Below are 25000 nucleotides of genomic sequence, written 5' to 3' on the forward strand. Positions count from 1 at the left end.
GCATTTTGACCTTGGGTCCCGCTCTTCGCCTCCACCCCGGGCCCTGCTGGGGAAGAAGGGTAAGTGGGAGCGCTGAGTTCCGTGATGTTTACTGAGCCCCGATCTTGTGTGGCCTCAACAGCTTGAGGCAGAAGGAGCAGCTCGCTGGCACCCTGTTACCTTTGTCACGTTGGGGGGACTTGGGGAGCTCACTAAACGTACAGTTGGATACGCTGACAGAGGTATTCAGTGCTTGAAATCCCTCCTATCTGAATTACATCACTACTTAAAAAAACGTGTATTTGTTTTGGGTGGGGAGGGGCAGAGAATGAGGGAGAGAGGATCTCAAGCAGGCTCTGTGCTGACACATTGCAGAGCCCGACGCGGGGCTGGGTCTCAGGGACCCTGGGACCGTGACCTGAGCTGAGATCGAGAGTCAGACGCTCAACCGACTGAGCCGCCCGGGCGTCCCCACGTCACTGCTTTCACTACTGGGTAGGAACCCGGGGCGGCGTGTGTCTGTTGTGTCTGGGTGGTGGAGATCCTGTGTGCCAGAGGCCGCGGCTTCTGCCCCCGCCGTGCACTCAGGCCTGCGTGTCGCTTTGGTGGCTTGAAAACGGCCACGGCGGAAGCAGCCACACCACAGAAACGGGCGCCTGCTACAAGTGTAGGCTTAACGAAGCGACGGAGAAAATGTAGGGTGAATGTGTGACGGGGGCAGCCGCCCACCGTGAATGGCACACAGAGGTCCAGGAAATCTTCCTCTGCGAGAGAACCGTCCTCCCCGTCAGCAGGGAGCACCCTCGCCCCGTCGCAGATGAACAAGTGAGGCTCTGATGCACCTTCGTCTTGTTAACGCAAACAGAATCGCCAGCCGTCGTCCCTGTGGGAGCCTGTCCCTGTGGGAGGGTGGGGGTCGAGGGAAGACCCGGGGGAGCGTCGATGAGCACCACTGGCCCCGCGGCTTTCCGGCGAGAGTGCTGCCCGTGAGCGTGAGCCCCTCAGCCTCATATCCGTTTACTTCCTCGCAGTCGCCTGACCTTCGTCTCCACGCGCGGGTCCCCGGGGCCACTCCCTGCGCAGTCCTGTGCCATCCACGCCGTGGTGTGACCCCAGGTCGCGGAAAAGGGTGTGGCAGCGCCCATCGGGCCCTCCCGGCTCTCCCGCTGTCCCGCGCCCCCCCCCCCCCCACCCCCCGGGTGATCGTCAGGGTCGCCGAGCTGGCAGGATGTGGGCCTTGTCGGTCGTCCACGGGCTCGATGCACACCGTGGTTTCGGCCTGACCTTTGTGGGAACGGACGGTCCCGGAAGACGCCCGCCAAGGGAAGACGTTCAGGCCTCCCTTTCCCCCACCTTGTGGAAACACCCAGGTTGTTGAAGCCTTGGCGTTGCGTTTTCCACAGGCGTTCACGGATTAGGGACCGTAAGCTCGGCAGGGCCTCGGCTGGGCTCCTGGGCAGAGTCCGAGGACGGCCCTTTGCTCTGTGGGCTCTGTGGGGGGACAGCTCCTTGCAGCTGTGGCTGGGGGGCCCGGAGCCGGCGAAGGGCCCCGGATTTCCTGGCGCTCAGAGCCCCGTCGGCGCGACCCCACCTTTGCCCATCATTCCTTCATTTGCCAGATGAGCGTGTGTGACCCTGGCACGTGCCAGCCCTGCCGAGGCCAACCCGCTGACCCGCTGTCTGCGGCTGGCGTGTCCCCTGGAGGGCGGTGGCTGCCACTGCCCTTGGGGGGACCGCGTGCTGACAGTGTGCGGCTGGGGACACAGATCCCAAACAAGGGAGCTAGCTGGGCGTTCCAGGACCCCAAACCAGATGGGGTGATGGCTCTTACTTGGAGAAAAAGGCACTGGGACGGGAGACACCCCTGAACCAGAAGGGCCCGGCAGTAGGAGCAAATGTGGCGGCAGAGGACCCCCAAGGCCGGGCCGGGGAGGCCCCGGGAGGGCCCCCGGCAGGATGCCACGGGCTCTGGTTTCCTGCCACGTGGAGCGGGGGCTCAGCTGGGGAGGAGGGAGGGGTCGGGGTGGAGAGGCACACGGGTGTGTGGCCCAGTTTGGAGGTGGGGGGCCGTGCTGGCTGCAGGTGGCCGTGGGGTGATCCCAAGGTTGGGGGCTCCTTCCAGGTCGTGGCCGGAGCAGCTGGTGGACGTAGACAGCGTCCAGCGGGAGGCGGCTCCGTGCCGTGCCGGGCAGAGCTGAGCTACCAGCGAGGTGCCCCGCACGCAGCTGGCAAGCCAGAGCAGAGCCCCCAGGGAGGCCGGCGGGTGCTGGGTTGGGGCAGGACGCCTGGGTATTGACCCCAGGAGCGTTTGGGGTCTCACCGACCATGCCCAGCCTGGCAGGACCGAGGTGTTCGTCGGGGGTGAGGGATGTGGCTCCCAGACAAGCCTTGAGTTTGGGGAAACCCGGGGGTCATGGGTGCGAGCCAACATCGTGAGCCTGGCACGGGGTTGGGGGCAGCGTCCGTGGTCCTGCGTGCCTTGTGGGTCTCAGGCCTCAGACTCCTCCCCGGAGGGCCCAGCACAGGGCCCTGCAGGGCCGGGCAGGAGTTGTGTGGGTGCCGGGGTTCTGGGGGCGAGGCTTTGGGATGCTGACTGGAACCCACCTGAGGCCGCACCTCCTCCCTGGCCCTCCTGTTCCCCCTGCAAAGCCTCGGGGTCCACAGCGGCCGCCCCAGGCCGCTCCGCCAGAGGAGTCTGGGGCCGTGTTCCCAGAGGATGGAGACGTGGCAGAGGGCCAGGCGGTCTCTGGGACTGGCTTGCGGGGAGGGGGGAGGCGCCCAGTTCTCCACGTCGGTGGCTCCCCAGGAATGGGGCTTAGGACGGGCCTGCACCCTGTGGGAAAGTGGACACCGTTCATCCCTGGATCGGCCGGAGTGCCGCCAGGTAACCCGGGAGACGAAGCCAGGCCGGGGAGTGGTGCGCGCTGCGCGTCGAGGCGGGATGGCGGGGACGCGGCCGGGGCCGGAGACCCGGACCCACCGTTTAAAAAACCTTGGCTGGGAAGGGAAATAAAGTCCTTTGTGGTTTCCAAGTCCAGTTTCCCTAGACAGTGCCTCCTTTGTGTGTCCAGAAGGCATTCATCGGGTTCCCAGAGCAGCGTGCTTTGTGTCTCGGGCCGGCGCGGCCGGACTCAGTCCCGCGTGCGGAGGGCGCGGGGCCTGGTGGGTGCTGCCTTGAGCTGGGCGAGCCCCGCCGCCCTGCGCCAGGGCACCAGGTGCCCCGTGCTTGCTTGCTCCCGGGGCAGACGGTTACAGGGTCCTTGCAGACCGTCCCGGCTCTGGGCGGGGGTCTGGAGTAGCCACGGCCAGGGTCCTTTCCCGGCGCGCCTGCTTCTGCACGGAGGTACAGAGAGGTGTTCCCTCTGAGGGCTGTGGGGCCGGGGGCAGCGGGTCCCGCTGAGCGCCTGGTTTACCTTGGGAGGGGGCAGGGGAGGGGGCGGGGGGGGGGCGGTGGGCTCACAGGAGCTGCCCTGAGCTGCCTGGGGTGGCCTGCGGGTGCCTGTAGAAGGCCGGTTGTGGGGAGGGTGGCGGGAAGGTAGGGTGGGGGAGTGGGGGACTAGCTGGGGGGCTGGGGACACGTGGCCGCAGGCACCCGGAACGTGAGGTGCAGGTAAGATGCGTCAAGAGCGTGCCCGCTCGACTACTCTGGCTCTGTGTGGAAAGCTTCCCTCTGGGTCACACTTGGTGCCTGAGATCTGGCCTCCTGTCTGTGTCTGAGACGATGCTCCATATTGGTTTTCCGTCTACCTCTGAAAGTGGGGGGTGTACCGGCTGGCACGGTGTGTCCTCCCCAAATTCACGTCCACCGGAATTGGTGAACGTGACCTTACGTGGACTAGAGACCCCGCAGGTGTGACTGAGGTGCGGTCAGCCGTCCTGGGGTGGGGTGGGCTACGCTCTGGCCCGGCACAGGGAGGCAACACGGTGGGGTCCCCTCACAGGCTGGGCCGGCCCCCGCTGGGGTGGCTGGGGAGTCACGGCTTGTGGTCCTGATCTGACAGCAGTGCGGGTGCTTCGTTCTTCGAGGGGCCCAAGGGGTCTGGGGGAGCAGGGCAACGGGGACGGGAGTGGGCCTCTGGGAGCCCCTCTCTCTGGTGGGCTGTGTGTCTAGACCCCCTCCCCGCCCCCCGTCACAGGCTGACGAGAGTAGCCAGCAGGAGGAGCCCAGGGTTGGGCTGAGCTGGCGGCTGGAGGGATGTGGCCCTGGCTAGCCCAGCGTGTGGGGCCGGGCCCAGGCGTGCGTTGCGTTCTGATGGTGCCGGGCTGGACACTCGGTGCTTTGTCCCCTGTCCTCGTGTCCCCGCCTCATTAGCTTGCCGGAGCTGAACCGGGAAGGACAGCAGCCCCAGCTTCAGGGGCCGTAGAGAGCCCCAGACAGAGAGCCCACCTGGCCAGAGCCGTGCCGGGAGTACGGGAGCAAGCCCGACCACTTTCCGCTGGGCAGAAGTCAGCCAGGTGTCCCGGCTCGCGAGCCTCCGCACCCCACTGTCCCCCGACGCCGAGGAGTCCGGCCGGTCTTTTTGGAGTGAAAGGGAGTAGGTTTTGCGTTGCTGCGTTTCCCGTACCCAGATTTTTACTTCTGAGCTGAAAAAATGGGGGCGCTTGCGTGGCTCAGTCGGTTAAGCGTCCGACCCAACTTCAGCTCAGGTTACCTTCTCACGGTTCATGAGCTCGAGCCCCGCGTTGGGCTGCGCGCTGACAGCGCTGTGCCTGCCTGGGGTTCTCCCTCTTTCCCTCTCTCTCTGCCCCTCCCTTGCTCGCTCGCCCTCTCGCAAAATAAATGGACTTACAAAAAAGCAATAGGAAAGCGTCCTAGGACGTTTGGAGGAGGAGGTTTTACAAGCCACCTGTGGGCCCATAAACCTAATGCAGGGTCCTGTGTCACCTTTACTGGTTTTGGACACCTGTTTGCCTTAACGGGACCCGGATGGCAGTTAGAGCCGCCTGTGTCACTCGGGGATGGTGTCCTGTGGGAGTCCCACGTGATGTGCCAGAACCCCTTGCCCTGCCCCGTCCGGGGGCGGGTGCATAGCGGGCAGGGCTGCTGGGTCACAACTCGATCTGAGGGCGAGACTCGCCCCACGTGTTGGCTTTGCCCTGGAGACGGAGTCACTGGTTCCGAGGGCGGCTTTGTGCACGGATCCCGCTGCTTCTGCCGCGTGCGGTGGCTTTGGTTTCCTTTTTAGTGAACTTGGAGGTTTTTGCTCCAGTGGTGGTCGATTTCCTCTTGCTGTGAATTCCTCTGCCCGGGGAATTGGCCCGTCTGCAGACCAGGGTCCTGGAACTTTTGCCCGTTTATTCAAGTGGTCTCAGGACAAAGACAGTAATTGTTCAGTACACCACATTTGCTACACGTGCCCCTTGTTTCACTGCATTTTCATTTAATTTCTTTAATGTTTTATTTACTTTTGAGAGAGAGAGGGAGAGAGAAAGAGTGCGAGTGGGGTAAGGCAGAGAGAGAGGGAGACACAGAGTCCAAAGCGGGCTCCCGCTCTGAGCCGTCAGCACAGAGCCCGACGCGGGGCTCGAACCCACAAACTGTGAGATCATGACCTGAGCCGAAGTCGGACGCTTAACCGACTGAGGCTCCCAGGCGCCCCCCCCCCCCCCCCACCACTGCGTTGTTTTTAGCAAGTGGAAATTTACTTCTGTCCAGTTGATTATCAGACTCTTTTACTCTGTGATTATTTTTGTCATTTCTATTACACAGACTGTTACCCCCACTCTAGGGACTTGGTTGGCACGAAGTTCTCTTTTCTTCATGTTTGTGTGTGTGTGTGTGTTCGTGTTTTCCTTCATTCACCCGTTTCATCCATCTGGAGCTCATGGCAGCTGGTTGTCCAGGTGGCCGCCCCCCCCACCCCTCCAGACGAGCAGTGCTGCCCCTCCCCCATGGCCCCCATCGCCCTTTCTGGGCTCCCCTGGGTCCCTGGGGACACTGAGCATTGTGTGTCCTGTGGCTTTTGCCCCTAGGGCCACACGGGGCCACGTTGTAGTGTCCCAGGCAGGCTGGAAGGAGCCCCTGCAGCCCCTCCCCCCCCACATGCCTCCGCTGTTCTCGAGGACCAGAGCAAGGTCTGGTCCATTTCGGCTGGGGCCTTGCGGGCCCCACTGTTGGCATCCCCTGCTCAGGGCAGGAAAGCTTGCCGAGGGGGCAGAGGGCCCCTGGCGGTGGGGGGCTGTGATCGAAGGGCCCTTTGACAGCCCTGTGCCTGCTCCATCCCAAACGGTCCCAAACAGGAAGAGCCTCTCCCCGCGTTTGCGGTTCTCCGTGAGATTTCCCCAGTGGGACGGCCCGGGACGAGTTCCATGCTGCTCAGCCCTCTCCCTGCCCGCCTTGCCTGGGGGTGCTGGCCCGTTTTCTGGGGCCGGCGGCAGGCTCCCGGGGTACGTCATCTGGAGCCCCCGGAGCTCTCTGGTCTGGAGCTCCTGGAACTCTCTGGTCTTACTGCTCTCATTCCCGTCTCAGAGGCGGAGCCGGGGCCTAGAAAGGCGGTAAGCAGCACAGAGCAGGCTGCAGCAGTCTTGTCCGGGCCCCCACCCTCGCAGGGACCCAAGGCCTCACGGCCCAGGAGCTGTGCGATTGGGACCCGGTGGGGTTTGTGGCCTCTGCTGTAGGCTTTGGAGCGAGGTCGGCTGGACGTGGAGATGAGCTATTGGCTCTGTCCCTGGGGGTCCTGGTGGGGCGCCTTGCCTTTCCTGGCCACGGCGCAGAGATGTGGGGCACCCCACGACACGTCCGTCCCCGGGTGAGCACGTGGGTCTGAACTTACACGTGTCCTCCGTCGGTGTGACCCCCCAGGTCAGGTCTTTGCCGCCGTCATTCCCGGCTAGAGGAGCCCGGCAGGCAGTCTGTGGGCCGGGGCCGTGCTGGGGAGGCAGGCGGGTGAGTGCGGGGCTCCTGACCAGCCCTTGTGTGTGGGACGACCTCTCTGAGCAAGAATGAGCCGCCTCTGGAAGCCGAGCAAGGGCTGCCCAGGCAAGCGGGAAGGTGCTTTAGGCAGACAGAGCAGCCTGGGTGGTGACCTGGGCGAGGGGACCAGGCCCAGTCGGGGGACACGAAGCCGGGGCCCCACTGGGTTCAGAAGGGAGCCACTGAGACGCCCTAATGCCGAGCATTCTAGCGGTTTTCGGGTGTCTGCTTCTGTCTGGGCAATGTGTGGAGCCACAGCTCTGACCACGTCCTTGATGGTTGGCTGGTTGGGAGGGCTTCTGATGAGACCCAGGGTCTCTGGCCTCCCATGCACCAGGCTGGCCGTCTTTATGGCCGGGAAGGTCCTGCTGACAGACTTGGCTTCCTCCTGTCTTGTGGGGTACACGGGGGGGGGGGGGGGTGACGTCGGTCGGGGGCAGTGGTAGGAGCTTGGCCAGCTGAGTGGGGGCGATGGAGGGACCCAGGCTGGTGGGTGCAAGGTGGGAGCCGGTGGGTCCCGAGTGTTCCTTGAAAAGCCAGACTGACCGCTCCCTGAGGACAGGGCTTGGCCACGGGACCGAGCTGTGTGCGGGAGAACCGTGTGTTCAGGCTGTTGGGCGTGTCACGTGGGCAGGTGGCCGGCAGGCGAGTGACCGAGCCTCCCCCCTTCTCTTGCAGGGACCCCGACCGTCATGTTAAGGTAAAGCAGAGAGGCTCAGTGCTGAACATGCTAAGGAGGCTGGACAAAATCAGGTTCAGAGGTCACAAGAGAGATGACTTCCTCGATCTAGCAGAGTCTCCAAATGCCTCGGACACCGAATGCGGAGATGAAGTTCCCCTGAGAACACCTCGGACCTCGCCCCGGGACAGCGAGGAGCTGAGGGACCCCGTGAGTATGCTGTGCGGGCCTCCTGGCAGCGGGAACGCCCCCTGCTCTGCTTGGCCTCGTCCCCGTGTCCGGAAGTGTAGGCCTGGGGGCCATCCCCCGACCTCGGGTGGCCAAGCAGAGCGTGCACTGGGCAGCCCCGTCCTGCCCGGGCTGGCCTCCCCTCTGTCCTCATCTTGTCCTGGAACGGCCCTCAGTGCCCGGGGTTCATACCCCCTGCCGATTGAGGATCAGACAGCCTGCCTTCACCACGGGTCTGTCCAGCAGCTGGATTTCTTTTCTTTCCTCACTGGTTTTCTGGGTGGCTGGCCGACTTCTGGTGCGGAAGTGAGGCAGAGACCCCAGCCTGACGTTCCCGACCCTCGGCAGCTGGCCGAGCCCAGGCTGGGTCCTCGTCGACCGCTGTGGGCCCGTCAGCAGGGTGCCCTTTAGTGGGGCAGCTAGACAGCGTGGCTACGGTGGGAACTAGGCCTGAGTGGGCCCTGCCTTCTGGAAGCTTGTGTGTCTTCGGGGGCTGGGGCGGGCTCCCTGGCCAGGTGTGATCGCGGGGCTCGCCGTCATGGGCACCGCTGCCTGAGGCCTCCCCGTCGCTGGGGAAGACGTCCACAGCCATCCTGCCTGGCGTGGGGGACCATATTGGCGGTCTGCTGGTTTCTCCTCTGAGCGCCCGAGCTAGTTTCCTTTCCAGGGGTGGGCTGTGAGTGCTCGTCCTCCCTGGCTCCCTCTATTATTAATGCCTCAGACCGGAACGGGGACTACGAGTCCGCTCCTGGTGGGACTGAATAATTCACTCGGAGCCGGGCTGCCTGATCAGGTGGGCCGGGCGCTGCGGAGCCGGGAGGGGAGCCTGCCGGGGTGTGGGCCGCGGTCCCCCAGCTGCTCCTCCAGCCGCAGGGTCCCTTGTTGCCTTGTGTCCTGGTACACGTGATGCAGAGCGCCACGGGCTTGTCTTGCAAGGAAGGCGGTGTGTCCCCTGTTCTGGCCCGTGCCCCCCGGGCGCCGGGAGCCACGGCTCCGACAGTGGTCTTTGGGTCGAGTGTGCCGGGGGCACTTTGGGAGCATGAGTCCCCACGCGCGGGTCTGAGCTCACCCAGGGGTGTGACAGGGATCCTGCAGAGCAGTCTTCTGGCTCCGTGCTCCGTCCGTCTGTCCATCCTGCTGGGGCTTAGCGGCAGCCGCCTTGCCCTGGGTGCTGTCTGCAGAGAGACCCGGACTCACCCTAGAGCACGGCCCCTGCGTGGGGGTGGCGGCCGATGGTGAGGAGGGTCTCGGGACCCAGCCGTGCCCATGCCCTGCTTTGAGGTCACGTCTGAGGGTGCGGGGAGGTCTGAGGGGTGGCGGGCACAGGGGCTGTGTGAACAGACAGCCGACCGGGACTCTGTCTGTGGCGGGGGCGCTGGGCTTGGGCTCCCACGAGGGTTGTGCCATCGACACGTGAAGCTCTCCCCACTGAAGCGACCCGTGACCCGTGACCCCGTGTCCCCCAGGTGGGCGTGCTGGGTCCACGGCATCCGTCGTCCCAGTGGCTGTGACCAGGCCGCCCTCCTGCGGGGTACAGTTGGTTCCCACGGCCGCCTGAGAGGGCCCACGTCCCACGCCTGTCACCGGCTCAGGCGTCCTCAGGCGTCCTCAGGCTTTCTGCTCTGACGGCCTGACGGGTGAAGAGTGGGGCTCTGATGGCGCGGCTCTTGCTGTGAGGGAGGCTGGACACCTCCGTGCTTAGACTTTGTTCTCTTCACTTGAGATTTCTTACTGTGGTAAAACATACTTAACGTAGAACTCCCCATTTTAGCCGCGGTCGGGTGTTCTGTTCTCCGGCATTGAGCGTGTCACCCCCCATCCGCCTCCAGAACCGCCATCGTCTCTCCACACTGAAGCCCTGTCCCCACCCGTGCCCCAGCCCCTGGCGCCCACCCACCCGCTCTGTCTCTGTGCGCGACTCCTCCAGGGACGTCACGTGAGAGAAGCCTATAGCACCTGCCCTTCTGTGACTGGCTGCTCTCGCTCCGTGTCCCGGGCAGAGGAGACAAGTGGACGTGGTGATTGAGGGCAAGGGCGTGGGGGGGGGGGGGGGCGGGGTCCGAGAAGGGGTCAGCTGAAGGGGCTCGCAGAGGGGCTCAGACCTGCGGCCCACCGTCCCCATCGGTGCTCCCGGCCAGCCGCTCGGCTCCCCGGAGCCGCTCCTCCCCATTCCCGCCATCCACTGGGCTTCGGCTCGGTCTGCCCCACACCCTGAGGGGCCCTGGCTCTCCTAGACCCCAGGGGGCCCTGTGGGGATTCTGGAAGCACAAGGGCAAGTTCCAGACGGCCTCGACTCCAGCATCCCAGAGCCTGACCCGCATCACAGCATTTCAGACGTGGCCCCATAAACTGGGGGTCATCCTGCTCGCTTTGGGGGAGGAGTTGGCGGATGGGATGGAGTCGAGCGTTCATCGGTGCGGAGCCGCCTCTCCTGGCCGGCCTCTGCCCTCCGCTGTGTGGCTGCTGCCTTGGCCGTCATGGGGGTGGGGGAGGGGAGGGGGAGGGGCGGGCAGGGGAGGGTCGAGCTCGTTTGCAGGGTGAGTGGGTCAGGCATGCGCCTTCTTCCTCGTGGTAGGGCAGCTGGAAGTATCCCCAGTGCCCGTGTCCACTGCTGCCAGGCCGTGGGGGGTGCAGGTCAGCAGGGGGACTCACGCCCCAGAAGCGAGAAAGTCCCGACAGGTCAAGTGTCAGGGCAGCCACGGGACCCGTTGGCCTCCCGCCGTCAGCATCTCCTTGCTGGGGTGTGGCCTGGAGCAGGCAGCTTGTGTCTATGGAGGAGGGGTCACGAGGCCTGTCGAGCCCTGTCCGGGCTGTGGGTCCCCTTCCACCCTCCCCCAGCCCGGAGTCCGATCCTCCCCCGTCGCATCGCGGGGGACGCACGGCTGCTGCTTCTGGCCAGGCCAGCGTCAGGATGCAGCTGTGGGGGCGACCGTGGAAGGGTCCAGTGTGTGAGCCGAGCGCTCCTTGTGCGCCCGGTGGGTGGGGGCCTGGCTGTGCCGGCCTGCCCTGCACCCCTTCCCCTCCCGTCAGCAGGAGGCGAGCGGCCACCGTGCCAGGCCCCCGGGCGAGTGGCAGCGGGCCGCGGTCATCTGTAACCTGAGCCTGCCCCGCACCCCTGGGGACGTCAGGCGGTGGTTTTAATTAGCCCTCCGTGGAACGGGACAGGCCCCGGTCCGGAGTTCGCTCGCCTCGGGAGCCGCCGTTCTTGCAGATTTACGCAGCCTGGCGCGTGGACGTGCCCACCCCGCCGGCCCGGAGTCCTGTCACTCCAGCTCTGGGGCGCGAGGGGGACAGGTCTCGTGGCTGGGCTCACCCGCCTCTCCGGAGGGTGCCGCGCTGGCCGGCCTGGGTTTCTGTGGTTTCCTTCCCTCTGCAGCCCGAGTGCTGTGGCCGTCAAGAGGCTTAGCATCGTGGGTTTTTTTTTTTTTTTTTAATCCTTCCTAAAAGCTGACCTCGCCTGGGCTCCACCAGCAGCTGAAGATGTCCCTTCCACCGGCAGGTGAAGCTGAGGTGAAGGGATACCCGCTTCGTGGCAGAGGCCCTCCTTGTCTTCCCGGGGGCTCTGCGGGCCTGGCCCTTGCAGATGAGGGGTCCTCGGGGTACCCCTCGGAGAACCAGTTGACGGGCACGCGGGACGCCTCGAGGCGGCTCCTCTGAGTCTCGGTGTGTGTCTTTTGTAGGCTGGTCCGGGGACCCTCATCATGGCTGCAGGAGTCCAGGACTTTAACCGGACAGAGTTTGACCGATTAAATGAGATCAAAGGTCACCTGGAGATCGCCTTATTGGAAAAGCACTTCTTACGTGAGTACCGGTGGGGGGATGGGAGGACGCCGCCCCGCAGAAGCGCACGGGCTGTTTGGGCTGGGGAAGCCCCGTGACCGCTGTCCCTGGGCTCGGTCGTGGTGGGGACGGGCCTGGCCCCGTGGGCGCGGGCTTCCTGAGGCTCCCTCTGCTGCTCCACTAAGACCCGAGCTCTTGTCCGCGCAGCTGCGATGTTGTTGCTCGGGGGTGAGGGGGACGCCACCGGGAAGGGATAAAAGGCTCCCTGGAGAGTCTGATGCTTTCAGGGGATCTGGTGCATTATTTCCAGCACTTAGTTCAGAACGGGTCAGAGCGTGGCGAAGAGACTGAGACTGTCCACTCTGGTCTGTTTGCTGTCGCAACGCGGAGGGAGGGGGAGCCCGAGGATTTCGTCGTCAGGTGGCCGCACGCCTCGGGATCTGGGCCATCGGCGAGCTTAACCACACCTCCCCGCTGCCGCGAGCCGTGGCCTCTTGCGTGGCAGTGGTAGAAACTGCTGCGGAGGCGTCTCCCGGGTCCTCGCACACACGATCTCATTTGACGTCCCGCCTCCCTCTGTCTCCCTGCTCTGCAGACGGGAACCGCAGGGCTGGGGAGGGTGACCTTCCCCGGGGAAGCCCTCTCGCCGGCGAGGGGTTGGAAGCAGGCAGACTCGCCCCGGCGCCCACGCGTGTGACCCCGCTGCGCCACGTGGAGCCTCCACGGCTGATGCCGCGGCGGCAGCTACAGCTGCCGGGACGATACAGGGAGGAAGGCGCGGCCTCCTGGCCGGGAGCCACCGGGTCCAGGAGGAAGGGTCCGCGGGCAGGTCCCCTCCCTTCCCGTCTCCTTCCCGCCCTCCGGACCCAGCAGCTGTGCCCTTGCCGGCCCACGGACACCTCTCCCTCGGGGTCCACACACTGAGTGTCCACTGAGCTCTAGCCGTGGGCGCCCCTGCTCTGCAGCCACGTGGGGGCCCTCGCCTGCACGTGACAGCGGGTGTCTGAGCCGTGGGGGGGAGCCCTCGGGTCCGGCCTCAGTGTTTTGCCAAAAGAGCTTCTGGTTTACTCTTGGGTAGCTCACGTCGCGAAACCGTCCGGGCCGGTTTTGGCAGCCGTGGGGTGGCAGCTGTGGGCACTCGTTTTGAACTAGGAACATTTCAGACAGACACAGAGGTAGAGCGTCTCACGCGCTCACCGTCAGCTCCAGCGAGAGGCGGCCGCGGCAGGCGGGTTCCCGCCAGCCTCCCATCCTTCGTCTGTATTTTCAGCAGGCAGCTCGTTGTGTTTTAAAAACGAAAGCCGTGAGTCTGATACTCACAACTGGAAACATCAGGTTACTTTTCACGTCGTCAGACCCCCGTCCTAAGCTCAGATCTCCCCGACTGTCTGCCGGTTTTTCCGCAACTCCGAGAACGGCACCCAGGCCCCGCGTGGAGCGGCTGGCGCGTCTCTCCAGGCTCCTGTGTTGCCAGTTGTCTGCGTCTCTGCTCTTCGTGGAGGAAACCAGGCCAGCTCTGGCGGGGCCTCCGCCCCGGACCTAGCTCAGGGCGTCCCCGTGGACTCCACACGGGGCGCTCTCTGGGAGGACTCCCTCGGTGGCGGCTTCCCTGAGGTGGTGTCCGCCCTTGGGTGTCATGGCTTCCATCCGCCGTGCCCTGGACGTTCCAGAATGGTCATTCCCGACCCCTCCAGTCGTCCTCCATTTACTCACCGACGTAGTTCTGAAAACCTAACTACTTGGTTGCTCCCGGGGATGGTTCCTATAAGCAGAGGCAGGATACATGCTTGAATTTTTTTCCTTTATTGTCTGGTTTTCAGAATAATGAGCTGATTCCCTACTTAGAGCATCTCCCAAAGGTGACCATCGAGGGTGTTGGGCTTTTGTGGGTTTTTTGCTGTCCTCATGCGATCATGGCCTTAAACACAGCTGACGTGTCTGAATCGCTGCTGCCCGTCGGTGCCAGATAGACCCACCTCTGGGCCTTGGGTGGTGCTTTGGTTTTGCTTCTGAGTCCTTTCGACGTCAGCCACTCCTCCGTGAGCTCTCTGGTGTGACGGATGCTCCGGGCTCTTCGTCATCTCTTGCCCCCGTCCTGGAATTAGCCATTTCTCCTGATTCCTTTCGGTCGAGAGTGGTGTTTAGAAGCTAAATGAGCCTTCTGGGGTCCTCGCTGCTGTCACTGTTTCTAGATGTTTCCAGTGGGCAGAGGTAGGGCGTCCTGAGTTCACACAGATCATTCGGATTCACATCCAATGCCTGGGGTTTTCGTTTTTTTCCTTTAAAAAAAAACTGTGATAAAATATACATAACGCAAGATTTGCCATCGTGACCATCTGACGTGCACCGCTCGTGGTGTTGACACGTTCGCGGTGCCACACGCCCGTCACCGTGTGGTCAGCTTGTGACACTGAAACCCTGTGCCCATTAAGCCTCAAGTCCCCGTGCCCCTCCCCCAGCCCCGGCAGCCAGCGTCCTTCCGTCCGTCTCTGGGGGTTGGGCTTCTGCAGGGACCTCATGCAAGTGGAAGCTACAGTGTTTGTTTTGGGGTCGGGCGCCATGTCCTCAGGTTCATCCGCGTGGCCGTGTGGCAGCACGTGGCAGCACCCCCTTCCTGTGCAAGGCTGAGCGCCGTTCGGCTGTGTGACTGGACCGCATTGTGTCTGTGTGTCCATCTGCTGACAGGCGCCTGCGTTGCCTCCGCGTTCGGCTGCCGCGAGTGCTGGTGCGCGGTTTTTCCCATCGAGACCCTGTTCTCCCGTCCCAGGGTCTTTACTCGACCTCGTCAGACTGTTCTCTCATCTCTCAGGCTGAAAATCCTAGTTCTCGTGAGTGATTTAGATTTTTAGAGATGATTCTTGTTTTCCGTTCACTTTTTATTTTGACCCGATTCCCGATTGGCAGGAAGGTCCCAAGAATAATACAAAGGAGCCCTGTAGTCTTTTCAGCCAGATTGTCCCCAAGGTTCAACATTTTACCGTGCTTGTCTGCCTGTCTGTCCCGTTCCCAACCATCCGTCCATCTGTCCGTCCGTGCACCCACCTGTCCTTCCTTCCATGCACCTGCCTGTGGTCCTCTGCAGACGTGATGTTCTGGAGCTCTCCTGTGTGTGTTTCCTGAAAGCAGGTACTCTCTTACCTGCCGAACCAGTACCGTTACCGACCTCCAGAAATTAGCGTCCATTCCACACGATTATCTAACCTAAGGCCTTGCTGCAGCCTCACTGTCTGTCACAGCGTGCTCTCCTGTAATTTTTAGCCGAAGAGGGTCCCCGGTCACACGTTACGTTCAGGCGTCCCGTCTCTTCGGTCCGTCTCCTGGAGCGGTTACGGCCTGCCTTCGTGGTTCCTGATGTTGGCGTTCTTGAAGAGTGCACGTCCCTCAGTTTGGGTTTGTCTGATGTTCCCTCAGGATGAGACTCAGGTGAAGAGTGTCCCAGGTGTGATGCTGTGTCCTTTTGTCCCGTGACGCGTATTGTAAAGAGTTCTCGTTAGAACCAAACTTGCTTTTGCAGTCGTCTAAAATTGCTCGCATGGTTGCAGAGTCCAGGCATGTTCAGAGAAATCGGTTTCTCTTCCTGTGCGCACCCCTTCCTTCTTTTCCTCTATAGGTAACCAGTGTCTTTTGATTTTACGGTTTATGCTTCCACTGACTCGTTTGTAGAAACAAACACGTGCGTTCTTAACTTCCTCCTTAGATGGACGTTATCCCCGTCTCACTTTCTCCCGTTTCCATTGCCTCCCAGAGGTCCCTCCAGAATGGTACCTGGACAGCGTCCCTGTCCCGCGTTACACCTGCTGTGTGGCTTTGGCGGGGTTCAACCGCCTGTGCCCTGGGTGGCGAGTTTCTTTCCTCCGGCCAGGTTCATAGTTTCAGGCGGTCCTTAGGCTGCTCCTGTTGAGCATCTGGCACAACGTCCTGGGTCGTGTGGGTGGAGGAATTAATTGCAGAAAAACTCGGTCGGGTTGGAATCTGCACAGGAGAGCCCATCTCTTCCTCTGCCGTTTCTTCCCACTCAGTAGCTGGGGGAGCAGAGCGTGCACGAGAGGACATACAGCATCCTTGAGACCCACAGGGTGCTTTGGGTTGCTGCTGCACCGGCCTCTGTGCCCCGGTCCCGCAGGAGGGGTGCTGACGTGGGCTCGGGGGAGCTTGGGTCTGCGGTCGGCACCCACGCTTCTAGTCCTCGACTCGGCCGCCGGGTAGCGGCCGGCTGCGGACGTTCACCCGTTCGCGGCCTCAGCTCCCCCCTGCAAAACGCCTAAGTGGCCGGTGTGAAAACTCCATTCAATTATCCCAGAAAGCAGACTATTGTTCTTTGTGGGGAGGAGGAAATAGCCCGAGTGTGCAGCGGCCTTCTCGGTTATGAAATATTGAACAGTACAAATGTTCCTGAGAGAAAATGACATAGGGTGGAGACTGTGAGTTGGAAATGCGTCCCGGCTCGTGACTGGAGGCAGGAGCCTAAATTTGTTAAAGAAGTGCATAAGTAAGTTAAAAGCATCGTGCATTTGCATTTAGCCCGAGATGCATTTCGGTTGCTACTGCTTTTTAAGCACAAGCACACAGTAAGTGGTCCGCAGTTTCTGTGCCTTTCTCCACCTCCTGTTGGGTGTGGGCCCTGGGAAAGGAGATTCTCTCCGAAAGGGACTTGGGGTGGGATTTGGCTCTTGGAGGAAATGCTCACGGGGCCTCCGGGGCCTGGGGGCTTCCTGGTTGCCAGGTGAAGCCTGAACCTCCCTGACCCGTGCACGGGTTCTGTGTTGTGCGAAGGCCTGTGGAATCCTCCCTGGGGGGCCCACCCTGGGGTCTTGAGCCCCCACAGTGTAGGGACCGTGCTCGCTGGGCCACCGACGCCACCCAGTGCCAGATGCATGTGGGTTCCCGGTGGACGCAGATGGGCAGACGGCAGTTAGCTCATGCAGGGTGCGGCCGGGCAGAGGACGCCCTTTGCTTCTGAGCCCCGGTGCGCCCCTTCCTGCTCCGAGCCACGGCGGGTCAGCGTGGCTGTCTGTTTCCCGCCTGAGAGGGTTTCACTCCCGTGGCCTGGAGCATCTCTCTCTGATGCCTAGACTTCAAGGAAGGGCCCTGGAGGGAAGGGAAGTTTCTGAGCAGCCAGCAAGCGCTTTCTCACCCGCAAAGTCCTCTGCCAGCAGGGGCGTTGGGAGCTGCCTGCTGCCTGCTTACGGTTTGGAGGGGGGCGGGAGTTGTCCAGACAAGGTGAGGCCCCGTTCCAGGCCTACTGGCTGCAGGGCTAGGTGTGGGGTTGGCCACGTGGTGGTGGATGTGGGCCCACAGATGTCCATCTGGGAGTCTGGCGTTTTGTTTGTTGGTTTGACTCTGCTCCTGCCGTTAAATCGGTGCTGTTCGGCGAAGAGGAAGGCAGATCCGGATCCCTTCTACTCCCGGTGAGAATCTGCCCTTCCGTTATTCGTTGCGGATGTTGGGCCCCGACTCCTCGACAGGCACAGAGCCCGGCTCCCCCCGCCCCAGGCAGGGCCGTCTCAGTGCCCGGCTGAGCGCCCCGCCTGCCCAGCTCCTACTTCAGAGGAGCCACCCCCGGAGCCTGCCGGTGCTGGGCTCGCCCCGTGGGACCCAGGGCTGCGGGACTCTTGGGTGGGGGGCGAAGTCAGGGAGCAAGCTCCAGCGGGCCTGCCCGTGTGGTATTTTGACGGCTCCGTGTCCAGGGTCTGGCAGTGTCCTCTGACGGGCACTTTGGAAGAGGACAGAACCGAGCTCCGTGGGATGTGTTTCGTCAGGAGCCACGCGAGCTCTGGGAGCTTTCTTGTTGACGCTCCGCATGCACCCACTGAACACCTCACCCGCTCCCTGGGTGGTGAGGAGGCCGGAGGATGGGACCCCGCTTACGCTGGCGTGCCTGAGCTCCCGCGTGAGGACGGCACCTCGCCTTCCCTGCCCTCTGCCGCCCCCCCGGCTGGTCCCCTCCTGCCGAGACCCCCACGGACGAGGCCACACTGGTCCAGCGGGCCGCCCTGTGACGTGGGCTTGCCCCAACTTTCTTCCAGCTCCGTGTGGGAACTTCACGTCGCGTCTCCCCTACTGAGCCGGATTCTCGTGTGACAGAGTGAAGGTGGCCGGCACCTTATCTACGTATCCCCACAGCTGAGGCTCGTGCTCTAGTGGTTGTGGGTGCTCAGTGCGTATTTGAACGGACGGGTCTGTGGATGCGTGAGTCGATGGGTAGGTGAGTGGGCGGGTGGGTGAGTGGATGGATGAGTCAGCGGGTAGGTGGGTGGACGGATGGATGGGCCGATGAGTGGGTGAGTGGGTGAATGGGTAGATGGCTGGAGGGTGAGTGAGCGGGTGAGCGGATAGATGGATGGATGTGTGGGTCTGTGGGTAGGCAGGTGGATGGACGAGTGGACAGACAGACTGTTCCTTCCACCGGGCACGCATCTGCACATCCTTCCGGGTCCCAGCGGGCACTTACCACAGCTCAGGTCCTCCAGATGCGCCCTTCCCTGCTCTCACCCTGTCTGGTGTTTGGTCCTTAAGCATGTGTTTTATGTGTCACGTTTGCTCCCTGGTGAGCTCACCCACTCGGAGACTCGGGGCCTGGTCTTGCCTTGTTGGGGGCAGAGTCCCGGCGGCCCCCACCCCAGAGCTGTGCAGGGTGCAGGTGCTTAGAAAATAGCTCATTGCTGTGGGGAAGGGCTGGGCATGGCGGGCTCAGCTGCGGGGCACTAAGTGCTGGGGGGAAAGAGAGAGGGACCAGGGATGGGCACACACACATTTTCTGTTTCTGAGTCCGGGGCCCCAGAGCCCAGACCTCGGGCGGCCACGTGAAGCCACGTCATCTGTGCTGAGGGGCTGTCGGTTCCTGAAAGACAGCTGTTCTGGGTCAAAACCCTGGATGAGATCCTATTTCTTATTATTTTGCATGGAAAGAATCCCCCAAAACTCCAGCTGGTTTCCCAAGAGGGACCTAACCCTGCGGTAGGCCGGTGTCTGAGCAGCCCAGCACGGCAGGTGCCGCCCCCTGAGGGCCAGACAGCACGGTCGCTGACCGTTGGTGGCACCACAGTAAGCAAAGTCCACGTCAGAGACATTGTGCGGACGGAAGTTGCCCATCCCGAACGGTTTTTCTCCGGGAGAAGCTGAGGGGGAAGGGAGTTGTCGTGGGCGCTTTTTTGCTGGTCATTTAAAGTAGCGGTGTGCCCTCGGCTTAGAGCCTGATACCTGGTCACTGTGGGGAGCACGTGGTTCTGCCTTCTAGAAAGGTCCGAGGCGATGGCCAGCGGGCGAGTTGGGCCGGCAGGCTGCGGGTGGGGAGGGTGCAGGCTGCAGGGGAGGAGGAAGGGTGGGGGCGGAGCCTGGGGCCCCCAGGTGTGCTGCCTCCCACGTGGCCAGCGGGAGCAGCTTTCCCAGCGGTCTCTGTGTTTGCAGGCCTGGCCGGTGGGAAGGAGTTTTATTTAAGGATTATCACTTGATTTTTATTTTTGGCTGTGGCTGGGCCTGTTGAATTCTGTGCCAGGAGGACTCCTGCTTGAGAGTTCTACTTTTACACATTTAAAAATAGCCTGGAAGCTGGTTCCTTCCTCCCAGTGACTCCCCTGGAGGCTGGGGCGCCGGGTTGGGCCGTGGCCCACGCTGTCTGGGTGTGTGGTGGGCATGGCCCAGGGCGTCCTCTCTCTGTCCCTCCGAGTCCGGGTGGCCGTGGGCTGGCAGTGGAGGAGGTGCCCGGAGTCCCCGGTCAGCTTGCCGACCCTGCCCGCCTCTCGGGCTCGGGGGGGGGGGGGGGGGGGGGGGGGGGCGCCTGCTGGACTCTGTGCGCGAGCCCTGCACGGGGTGCCTTCCCACACCCTGCTGTTTTCGGGGCTCCACGTCTGTAGCTCATTTTGCCTTATCCCTTGGCAAGCAGCGGTCAGCAGTCTCTGTAAGGGGCCCCGAACGCCCCCACTAGAGCAGGACCTGGCTTGTGTGGACCCTGCCGCTGCAAGGAGGGGGCATTTGGGACGAGGGAGCCAAGGCTTAGAAAGTCCGAGCGTCCCTCAGGGCTCACCACACCCCCGGGCCTCCGCCTGCCCTGAGTCTGCTGCCCAACGGCTGTCACGGGAGTGGGTGGCATCATGCCATGTGCCCGCCGCTCTCACGGGGGCCCCACTGGACAGCCGTGCAGGGAGGGAATTCACGAATTCTGGGACAGACTCCTGCCTTCCAGGTGCACCCCCGGTCCTGGAAGGTCTGGGGATTCAGACTCCCTCCTCAGGCAGGCATTTGGGCTCCCACAGCCTCCCCCGGGCTCCCGGCTGCCCCCAGCGTTCTGCTGCGGCACCCCCGTGGCCACACCAGTCCTTGGAAGGGAGCGAATCGCTGTGCTGGGGACCTCACTGTGTGACCCTGGCGGGCCCGGTGGTCTCTAACGCGGCCGCCTTTCCTGCCCCGCAGGGTCCTGACTTGGTGGCCTGATGTGCCAGGGTGTGGCTTCCGCTCCTGGGGACCCCGCCTGTAACTTAGCCGCTGGTGCCTGTGGACTGATGGGCATCTGGCCCCCTGCAAGGGTGGCTCCCACGGCCCGTGAGGCAGGCCGCACCCCCACGAAGAGGCAGAGAGGGGCTCCGAACAGCCTGAGCGCATGCTGCACCAAAATGGCGCATGTAGGGCGTGGGCTTGTGGGAGTGTGGGCGACCGGATGTCCTCTGTGCGGGTACTTCTCACGACGGGACTTCAGAGAGTCAGAGCTCTCGTGGTCAGGGCTGGTGGGGCACTTTTCGAATCCCGCTTCAGGTGGGGCCCGGAGAGAGGCGGGGAGGAGATGGGTGGGAGGAGGGGGCTGCTGGGGCCGCTGCATCTCCTGAGGGCCATTTGACTCAGGAAAGGGGTCCGTTCTGTGTTTTGTGACCTGTGGGTTCCCGTGGGGCAGGTGGAAGGAGGGACCCGTCCCTCCCTCCCGGGGCCCAGTAGGGCCTCCTTGTACGCAGTCTTGTCTCAGGAAGGAATGCGGGGCGGAATCCTGGCCCCCAAAAGTGTCTGCGCCCTCATCGCCAGAACCTGCCACCATGTCACCTTCGTGGCCCAAGGGACTTGTAACTGAGTTAAGGATCCGAGAGGGGGGCCATCCTGGTTACCCGGTGTGCCCAGTCTGATTAATTACAGCAACTCCCGCGAGAGGGAGACAGAGGGTCAGGGGAGACGTGACGATGGAGTCCATGTGAGGTGGTCCCGTGCTGAGACCACGGGAGCCTCGCGCTCTGGCAGCCGAGTGTCCAGGCCCGGGGCCCGGGCTCTGCAGAAGGAAGGCTGGTCGCTGCTGGAAAGGCTGTGGTCTGGGCTCTGAGGTCAGACGGCGTCGGGGTCAGAGGCGGCCCCCAGGGGAGGCTGGGTGGAGCGAGACCGGCTCAGAAGTTGCCACTCAGCGGGAAGGGAGGAGGGAGAAATCGATGGCCATGGGGGGGCGGTGGGGGTGGGTAGGGTTGTGCTGCTGTGTCCTGTGCCCCGTGCACTGTGATTGACCTAAATATGTCACCAGCTGGGGGGACAGGCCGGAACACCCACGCTCCCTGGGTCTGGTCAGTATTTCAGGCTCGGGGAGAGAGCCGCGTGGCCTTGCAGAGAGCTGTTCGCTCAGAGGACGGGAGGGAGACGGCCCCAAATGCCAGCTGGGTTTATTTATCCAGACGTGTCTGTGCCGCCAGCAGAGGAGGCGCTGGAAGAGGTGGACGTGTCCTTTCCGGGAAGGGGGACGGGCAGACTTGCCTGGCTGCGTCCTAGGGTGTGAAACCGTGAGCCGCTGCCCCGCACTGGCTGGAGGCGGGAGGGGCTTTGTGGCGCGGGGCTGAGGGCCGGGGGTGCGTTCGTCTCTGTTCCGCAGGGGGCCGCCGACCCGGGGAGGCCAGGAGACCGGGGGCCAGTCCGGGGCTGAGGTCCCAAGCCTCCATCCTGGGCAGGGCAGGGCAGGGCAGGGCCGAGCCGAGGGGCCTTAACCCCCGAGGGTGTTAAGAGGACCTGGCTCTCGGCTGCCCCGCGTCTCTGAAACCACCTGTGATGGTGAGTGTGTCTTTTTTTGCTCAGCGCACCAGCGGCTCGTGGGGCGGAATCTGGGTGTCCACACGTGTCCACGTAGGCTTGGCCCACAGTTGCCACGTGGTGGAACCCAGCCACGTGTTGAGCTTCCGCAGGTTGGCCTCCTGGGGGAGGGAGCTCGGGGGCGGCCAAGTTAAGTAAAGTGTGGTTTCCTGCCAATGATGCAGGAGGGGCTGACTGCCTGTGGATGGGGGAGGCGTCCGCAGCTGCCTTGACCTTCAGACGGAGCTGAGATGCACAGAGGTTTTTGGGGTGCGTGTGGGTGTTGGGACGGGAAAGCTCGAGAACACCCCAATCTGGGCACTTGTGAGGTGGCCCCCGGGGTACCTGACTTGGCCAATGGCCACTCCCCCGGGGGAGAGGTGCCCTCACCCCTGTCCAGGGCTGTCTGCCCGTCAGCACGTGGTGGACAGGACCCCGTGGAGGCTCACCCCGAGGTTCATCCACTGGCTTATCCAGTGAGTCTTGACCGGGCACCTGCTTAGACCAGGCCCACCGCAGGAGGACCACACTGCTCCGAAGCGAGTGCCGTGGGAGGAGGCTGGGCAGTGCTGTGTAGGCACACGGGAGGGCAGAGCTCTCCCACTGCCGGTGTGCGGGCGCCCTCTTGGAAGAGGGTCCCCGGGCCCTACCTGTGTCGGGACCCACCTCCCAAGGGGCCCAAGGGCCAGTGGGGAGCCGTGTCCAGGCCAGCCCCCTGGGGCCAGTATACACAGAAGATGTGCTCACAGGGGCCACCTGATGCCTGCTCCGGCCGGGGTGCAGTTGCTTCATCACGGCAGCGTTCCCTTTGACGAAGCCCGGTGCATAATACGCGCACAGTGGGCGTTTGCTGAGGAAGTTGTGTGCGAGCAGGTGGTCTCTCTGGGCAGCTGGGCTTGGTGTGGGGCCGAGTGGAAGTCTCTGTGGAGGCCGGAGCTCCCGGGCCGATAACGTGCTAAGCTGTGGGTCCCCGGTCGCCCGAGCACCTCCCAGCCGGTGCCGTGTGTGCCCGGAAACCACAGGTGGGGGCTCCCAGTCCTCCTGAGCCCTCAGGGTGGGTCCCCGGGAGCCCCAGTGCAGGGCTGGGGACGGCTGAGGCCTGACGCGTGGGGGCTGGCAGGTCCGCTGCACAGGGTGCGGGTGTCCTTCGGGGGCCGGAGGCCTCGTGCCGGGGCAGCGGCCCCTCCCTCACCACTGGTGTCCTCGCCGTCGGGCCCCCGGCCAGTCCCGGTGTGTGCGCCCTGCAGCTGACACGTCTGCTCCTGCTGCCTGAGAACTCGCTGGGCTGTCCGTTCACCGTGCCTTTCCTGGCTTCTCCTTGGGCCAGGCTGGGCCCTGGGCCTTCACAGACAGTGGACAGACGGGGACTGTGGGCTCGAGCCAGGGGATCCTGCACGAGTGTAGACTTAGAAACGTGCTGTGTTTCTAGCGGTCACGTTTGCTGAGCCTTGATCTGTGGACCTGCATCCCCTCTAGGAATCCCCTCCCAGCACCCTGAGGAGAACCCATGTTGCCCACGTTCCTGTTAGAGCAAACCCATGAGGGAAGTGACAAAATGCCACGTTGAATGTGTGGGGAGCGGTCAGGGAGGTTGCTCTGGGAGGGGAAATGGTGCCTTTGAGACTGAGTGGCAGGGAGGGGGGCACCAGCATGTGCAAAGGTCCTGGGGCAGGGTCAGACCGTGGGCTGATCTCTGAAAGGCGATCCCTGTGGCGTGGACCCAAAGAGCAAAGCCGAGGGAAGAGCAGTGAGACACAGCAGGTGAGGCGGAGTGCGGGGCATCGCTTTGGAGGGATTCGCTGAGTGGTTGGATTTCATCGCAAGCCCCTGCCGACTTTCAGGCAGGACGGCGGCAGGAGTGCTGTTTAGAGGTGGATTGGAGGGTGTAAGGGGGCCAGTTAGGAACCAGGGTAAGAGTTGGGACCAGGAGGATGGGTGGGTTTGGGGCGACGTGCAGAAGTCCCAGTGTGTGTGGCGGTGTGCCTGGCACAAGTCCCCTTTGCCATAAACCTGGCTGGCTACCGTGAGCGGGGACACGCGGCTGCCTCGGCAGGGCCGGGGGGGCGGGGCTCAGCTGGGCTTCCCGCAGCCCTGGAGCTGGGGCTCCGTGCTCCTGTCACCTGCCTCCCTGGCCGCCTTCCCTTGCTGCCTGGCCCCCGTTGCTGGCTCTGACTCAGAAGTGGCTCTCTGGACCTGGGCAGAGACCACCCTCTCCTCTCCCCTCTGCACAGCCCCCCTCATGGGGCCTGTTCTGTGTCCAGATTCAGCGGGTCCAGAGGCCTCAGTCTTTGGGGAGACTTAGCTGTGTGGGGGCCACCCTGCTTCACCCCGGGACTGAGGGGGTCTGCGTGGGAGCTGGGAGGGACCGCTCCCTGTGGCGTTGGCCTGTCCTCTTTCTGTGCGGGACCTTCTCCCAACAGGCCTCAGTAGCAGGAGGGGCCCGGAGGGGCCGGCGGGTGCTGGAGGGTGCTGGGCGCAGTTGCCCAGAGCCGGGTGGATCCCAGCGAGGTTAGACGCACGGGAGGGCCTCGCGCACTCCAAACGCTCACCGAGCAGGTGGGCCCCGGCCCTCGCACACCCGTGTTCTTCGTGAAATCCGGCGAGCCGCGAACAACCCAGGCAGGAGGTGTGGCCAGGCACCCTCGAGGCGGGAGGGTCTTCTGACCTTGGGCCTCTCGGCCTGCCCGTGTGCCGTCTGGACACAGAGCCCTGCCGTCACGCACCGTCCTGCTGCAAGCCAGTCTGCGCTTGGGGCCTCCGGCTGCCGTGCTGACCTTGGCCTGAATTTCGGGGGCTCGGGCTCAGCCCTGTGTCCCCAGGTCTGGGGAGGCAGCCAGGACAGGAAAGGAAGCCTCTGGGTCTCCCCCGGTCCCTCCCCTGGTCCCTCCCCGGCCCCCCCTCCCCCCAGGCCAGCGAGGGTCTCACCATGACTGGCAGCGAGGGGCAGCGGAGGCCTGCACTCCCGCCACTGGTCAGACTCGGGGGGGTGTCCTGGCTCTTCCCCGGCTCCAGGCCTCACCTCCGATTTTGGTGAATTAGTCGGTCGCGTTCCTGCGTCTCAGGAAGACCTTTCCAGGACTCGAGCCAAGTGTGGCTTTTCCTGAGTCCACAGGGCTCAGTTCTCCTCGGCGCCAACCCCCCTCACCCGCTCACACGTGCCCCGCGACGCCCGCCCACCCCTCGGACTCACTCCCTGAACGGGGCTGTTCTCACTGTCCGGGTCCCCAGAGGGCCAGCCTTTGTGTGGCTCACTTCTCTGTCACAAGTGTCCTGGTGCGCGAGGCCACGCGCTGGTCCCGTGAAGAGCGGCGAGATACCCGTCCGTCAGGGTGACCGCGAGCGCGGGCCTCCCCACCGCTCTGTTCCGTCTTGCTCGGGCCCCAGCTCAGCAGACT

The 25000-nt window shown here is 63.7% G+C and overlaps 1 protein-coding gene across 8 annotated transcripts in view; it reads left to right on the forward strand.

Annotated features, from left to right (window-relative positions):
* Positions 1 to 25000, forward strand: part of GRAMD4 (GRAM domain containing 4) — a 72438-nt gene that overhangs the window by 26525 nt on the left and 20913 nt on the right. For 6 of the 8 annotated variants that reach the window (XM_078449290.2, XM_078449293.2, XM_078449297.2 and 3 more), the window contains exons 2-3: positions 7571 to 7781; positions 11480 to 11600. In XM_078449290.2, coding sequence (XP_078305416.1) covers positions 7571 to 7781; positions 11480 to 11600 — 332 coding nt within the window. Of the gene's footprint in view, positions 1 to 3298; positions 3323 to 7570; positions 7782 to 11479; positions 11601 to 25000 lie in introns of those variants that run through there. The other 2 variants (XM_078449295.2, XM_078449298.2) reach the window with 2 other exon arrangements.

Source organism: Panthera onca, chromosome B4, assembly GCF_046562875.1.
Source record: "Panthera onca isolate mPanOnc1 chromosome B4, mPanOnc1 haplotype 2, whole genome shotgun sequence".
Classification (NCBI taxonomy): Eukaryota; Metazoa; Chordata; class Mammalia; order Carnivora; family Felidae; genus Panthera; species Panthera onca.